Source organism: Cavia porcellus, unplaced genomic scaffold, assembly GCF_034190915.1.
Source record: "Cavia porcellus strain 051 isolate PalLab524CR breed Dunkin Hartley unplaced genomic scaffold, mCavPor4.1 scaffold_17, whole genome shotgun sequence".
In the NCBI taxonomy this organism is placed as follows: domain Eukaryota; kingdom Metazoa; phylum Chordata; class Mammalia; order Rodentia; family Caviidae; genus Cavia; species Cavia porcellus.
The window spans coordinates 53,891,529-53,896,968 of NW_026947500.1; the positions used below are offsets into that span (position 1 = coordinate 53,891,529).

The following is a 5,440-nucleotide window of genomic DNA, read 5'->3' on the forward strand; positions in this document are numbered from 1 at the left end:
ACTTTGCTATGCTTGTGTGTATGTTGTTAGCACTAGCTTGATCCCAACAATGCTGTAAAAATCACAGAATGCAAGTTGAAGGACTAGAGGATTCAGCTACGCAATGGGTGCACTCTTTCTTGCCAGATAACTGAGTGTCGGGAACATAATCGAGTCTAATGTTGGGGAGTCTGATTTGTGTTACCAACTTCACTTTCAGCTGCACAACCTCATTGTACGACTACAGGTATGAGATATATTGGGTTGAACCCACCTAATGACAGCATTATCTAAGTGTTCATCCATGATCGTTTCTCCAGAACTTTTACTGCAAACTTGAGACAAAATAGTTCCAATCCATTATATTATTCCATAATGAGAGTGTGATGTAGCAAATGGAACATAGGCTTGAGAGTTAAACAGAATCACATCTGAACTTCATATCAACAACTTACTCCTGTTGTGAGTTTGCAAAAGTGAACTTTTTGAATACCATTTCTGCAAGTAGAAAAAGAAATAAAGACTACTTCATAATCAGAGGAAAGTGAACCATTCACAGGGAATGTTCAGCCTTATTAAGTATACTCATCATATGCCTAGCATTTAAATTATACTTTAGAAGTAGAAATATCTACTTGAATATTTTCTTTTTCAAAATACTTTCATTAGAAAATAATTACTGAACAATTTTGCATGGAAAAACATCATTTTTATCACCAAACTCATTGCCATTTAATACATATAGATAATTGACCAATTGCAACCACTTAACTTCCTAGTGGAACAATCTGAACTTCACTCCAGAGGCTGAGTAGACCAAGAAAATAGGGGCACCAATGCTTTTATGTCACACAGGTTGGAAACAAACAGCAAAAGAGTGGATGCTTCCAAAGACATGAAAAACTGCACCAGGGTAAGAGAATTTGTTTTCCTTGGCCTAACCACAGACCAGGAAGTGAGAAATCTCCTGTTTCTCCTGCTGCTTCTGGTGTATGTGACAACTCTGCTGGGAAACGTCTTCATTATGGTCACAGTGACCTGGGAGTCTCGCCTTCACACCCCCATGTACTTCTTGCTCCGCAATTTATCTATTGCCGATATTTGCTTCTCCTCCATCACTGCTCCCAAGTTACTGGTGGACCTTCTCTCTGGCAGAAAGATGATTTCCTTCAATGGGTGCCTGGCTCAGATGTTTTTCTTCCACCTCATTGGTGGTGTGGATGCATTTTCACTGTCGGTGATGGCTTTGGATAGGTATGTGGCCATCTCCAGGCCCCTACACTATGTGACCATCATGAGCAGGGGACGGTGCACAGCCCTCATAGTGGCCTCCTGGCTGGGTGGTTTTGTACACTCCATCGTGCAGATTGCCCTCTTATTCCCTCTTCCCTTCTGTGGACCCAACGTTCTTGACACGTTCTATTGTGATGTCCAGCAGGTCCTCCAACTTGCCTCTACAGATATTTTTGTACTTGAAATGCTCATGATTTCCAATAATGGGCTGCTCACCACACTGTGGTTTTTCTTGCTCCTCGTATCCTATTTGGTCATATTATTATTAATAAGAACTCAGGCAGGAGAGGGCAAGAAGAAAGCCATCTCCACCTGCTCCTCTCACATCACAGTGGTGACCCTGCACTTTGTACCCTGCATCTACGTCTATGCCCGGCCCTTCACTGCCCTCCCTGCAGATAAGCCCATCCATGTCACCTTCACGGTCATCTCCCCTCTGCTCAACCCCTTGATCTACACCCTGCGGAACCAGGAGATGAAATCAGCCATGCGGAGACTCAGGAAAAGACTTGGACCTTCTGACCCAACAGGCCAGTAGTTCCCTTTTATCACTGCTTTTCAAGATGTGTGCACACTAGATGAATTCTATTCACCAGTCATTTCTAATTACTGTTTCTTTGTGTTTATACTAAGAAACAAATGACTTTCATAGATTCGGGTCAACATATCATAAACTGAAAGTCTTTCTATCACAGAATAAAAAGGAAGAATAAATTTGTTGGCAGGAGAGAAATGCATTCCTTTTCCAACACATCTTTGCATGAAGCAAGGAAAATTAAATCAAAATAAACTCACACAGTCCCAACACAAGCCTGCCCTCCCAGAAAGAGAGCAGAAACCTGGTTTACAAACTCAAGGCACCATGGGCTTTGGTTTTCATGGTGAGCTTCATGAAGTAATCATATCCAAATTAACCTCTTCTGATTCTTTTTTTAAGTCAATGAAACACAACAAAATGGGACAGAACAAAGCTAATCCATACAATACAGTGAATTTGGTGGAGAACTTCAGAGCAGGATACTAGGACAACAGGAATAGGTACCACAGTATGTCTTGTTATTTTCATAATAGTTGTTCTTTCAATCAAGTACAGAAAATCAAACCAAAAAAGAGAATATTATAAAACCAATCAAAACATAATATTAAATAGAGAAAAACAATCAGAACAAATCAAAGCAGGGAAAATAATATTGACCTTGAAAGATAAGACACAAGGAAATCCCCCATATTTGCCATAATGCATACTGTCATCGTCACAAGAGATGCTCAGACCAGCAGTCCAAGGTCAGTATAATAAACCAAACAATGTTAGCATCTGGTTGCTTTATGTACCTTAGTTTTTATCAACTCTGGCTGACCTCAAAACCCTTCCATTGCTAACTAGGAGTGGGGGACACAGTAAGTATTTGATCCTAAGCCCATGCACTGGTAGACTCCTGGCAGACACTGACTTATCCTCTTCCTGGTGGATCCACTGTTCATGCCACTTACCAAGAAGGATGATTCCTTGCTTTCTTGGTTGGTCCCCCAAGTTCCAGCATGGCTGATTCTTGGGAGACACTGACTTGTTTTCTCCCTGGCACATCCATGGCTCACACCACTTACCAGACTTCCTCTGATCATTTAAAGCAATAAATAAGTTTTCTCATCTGAAAATTGCTCAGTCTAAATCCCACATTCCAGAGCAGATGCTTTATACCTAACACTGCTTGAGTCCTAATGTGCACCTCACCAGTTATGATATAAACCTCAGCAAGATCCTATCACTATCTTCCAAACCCCCAAACCACTGACCACCCCTACATGTTTCTTCAGCACGCCATGCTTAGCTGTAGCCTGAGATTTGGAACCCTTTTGCAAATGTCCTCTTCTCTCCTTCCTATCTCCCTACTTGAAGCACTATTTGTGTCATATCCCCAGCCCCAACACAACTGGAATGTAGTAAATGCTATTAAGAACTCTTGAATATATATAAACCCTATGAAGGAATGTTGCCTCTTATCTCTGCTCTTCAAACTATTGGAGGATCTCTTTAAGGAAAATGGTGCTATAGGCTGCCTTTGTGTTCTCAGGTGGCCAGGTGGCAAAGGCAGGTAGATGACTTGACCCAGGAGTTTGAAGCTAATCTGGACAACCCTGTGAGATACAAGAACTGAAAGAAAGGAAAAGGAAGAAAGAAGGAATGAAGGAACATAGAAAGGAAAAAGGAAGGAAGGAAGGGAGGAAGGAAGGAAGGAAGGAAGGAAGGAAAGAAGGAAGGAAGGAAGGAAGAGAAAAAAGGGAAGGGAAGAGAAGGAAAGAGAAGAAGGGAGGGAATCAGACAAAAAAGAGAAATAATAAAGAAGCTGTAAAGTTTAGAAAAGAAAGGGAGAGAGGTGGGAAAGATATCTTTTTAACCTTTGATGAAACCTATGTGTGACAAAACTGTGAAGCTGCTTCTCAGACTATGCATGTGTATTGAAAAATGCCGAAGTGAAGTATCAAGTCTTACTCAACAGGACATGTTGTTTATTTGTTTATCTTTATTATTCATATTTGTGCTTGGAGGGTCTTCTTCATGTCTGAAGTAGAATGTAGGTAATAAAATAGTTGAGACCACAAAAAATGTTTATATTCAGTATAAATCTCTGTCTATAAGTCAGATATTCAAAAGCCCTGATGATGCATTGTGAAGGGTCAGACAAACTGGGAGAGGAGGGCTGAGATACAATAGATATTGGGCCATAAGGCTGGGTCATTGCCATCTGTAATGCACACCACTGGAAAACTCTGGCTTTCAAAATGAATGAGTTGTAGAGTATTTAAGGAGAAGAACAGCAAAATAATAATGCATATTTTAACAGGATTTCAAGGGGTACCATTCTGAATAGAACAAAGAGGGCAAAAACAAAAAAAGACCAATTTGGAAGATTCTGCAATAACCTCACAAAATAATCTCCACAGAAATCTAGGCCCTAGGAAGCAACAAGATGACACATTGAATTTGGCGGGGGGAAATATTCTACCAAGAATTCTGTGCCCAGAAAAACAAGGAGAAACTAAGATACCACCAGATGAACACAAAAAGTAGAACATGTATATAAGTATTTATTTTAGCCTCCAAGAAATACTAAAGGCAATTTTTATTTTAAAGAGAAAAAAGCAGTGAAACAGAGGTAGAAATCTTTGCGACAAGACAACAGAAAATTAATAATGGTTAATCTCTTGAGTATTGTTATCTTCAAAATAGTTGCTCACATTATAAGGTATAGCCATGCATAATTTAATCAAACAATATAAGCACAATTCTTTTTTAATGAACTAAAGTAAATCAGTAGTATAAGTATTTTAGCCACTTTTCTTTTTCCCTTCCTTCTTTCCTCCTTTCACCCATCCATTTTCTTCCTTTGGAGCAATTTATTTTCTCTTTCACAATACTTATTGTTGATCTTGGGTCTTACTTATTCTTTCATTTCTTACATTATGGAGACAATATGAGTTTACGCACGCAAGTCTGATTTACCTTACTTATGAGTATGGACTGTAGTTGCATCCATTTACCTGCAAAAGCCTAGAGTTTATACTTCTGTAGAGCAGAGTAGTACTGCATTATATAAAAATACTACATCTTTTGTACATATTCCTCAGCTGATGAGAATTTGGCTATTACAAATTGTGCCAAGATTCAGCTACTACAAATTGTGCTGCTATATTTGCGGGTGCAGATCCATCACTCTGCTATGAGGCATGTGATATGTCGTAAACTACTAAAGGCAATTTTTGAGATGAAAAAGAAATATCACAAGTTTCTAATTTAAATAAACATGAACAAATAAAGAACATCAGTAAAGATAACTATATGAGGTAAATTTTACACATTTTGAATGAATAGTATTTGAATTTTTAAACAGTGAAAAGGTTAAGGAATGATCATTCTGTTGGCAGCAGAATAGCTGTGGAGGCTAATACAAGCTACAGTTTCTGATAATGTCTAGTATAAGTACAATAGTTTCAATATTTATATAGTTATATATAAATTTAAAATAAAATCTATATATTTGAATTTGAAAGAAAGTCACTACACTGAAAATAAATTATGAAAACATTTTTTCAAACAGTGCAAACAGAAAATCACCTTCATACCCTGATTTTGAGACCAGCAAAGCTATGTTTAGGGGAAAAAACGTTG

At 38.5% G+C, this 5,440-nt stretch overlaps 1 protein-coding gene across 1 annotated transcript; it reads left to right on the top strand.

The window, feature by feature from the left end:
- Positions 1 to 874: 874 nt before the first annotated feature.
- LOC100715205 (olfactory receptor 4D10-like) lies at positions 875 to 1,810 on the top strand. Its single transcript, XM_003464265.1, has one exon. It carries the CDS (start codon positions 875 to 877, stop codon positions 1,808 to 1,810), a length of 936 nt encoding a protein of 311 aa, XP_003464313.1.
- Positions 1,811 to 5,440: the final 3,630 nt, after the last annotated feature.

What these genes read in the sequence shown, in the direction of transcription:
- LOC100715205 (XM_003464265.1), top strand. Translation starts at nt 875, where the DNA reads ATGAAAAACTGCACCAGGGTAAGAGAATTTGTTTTCCTTGGCCTAACC.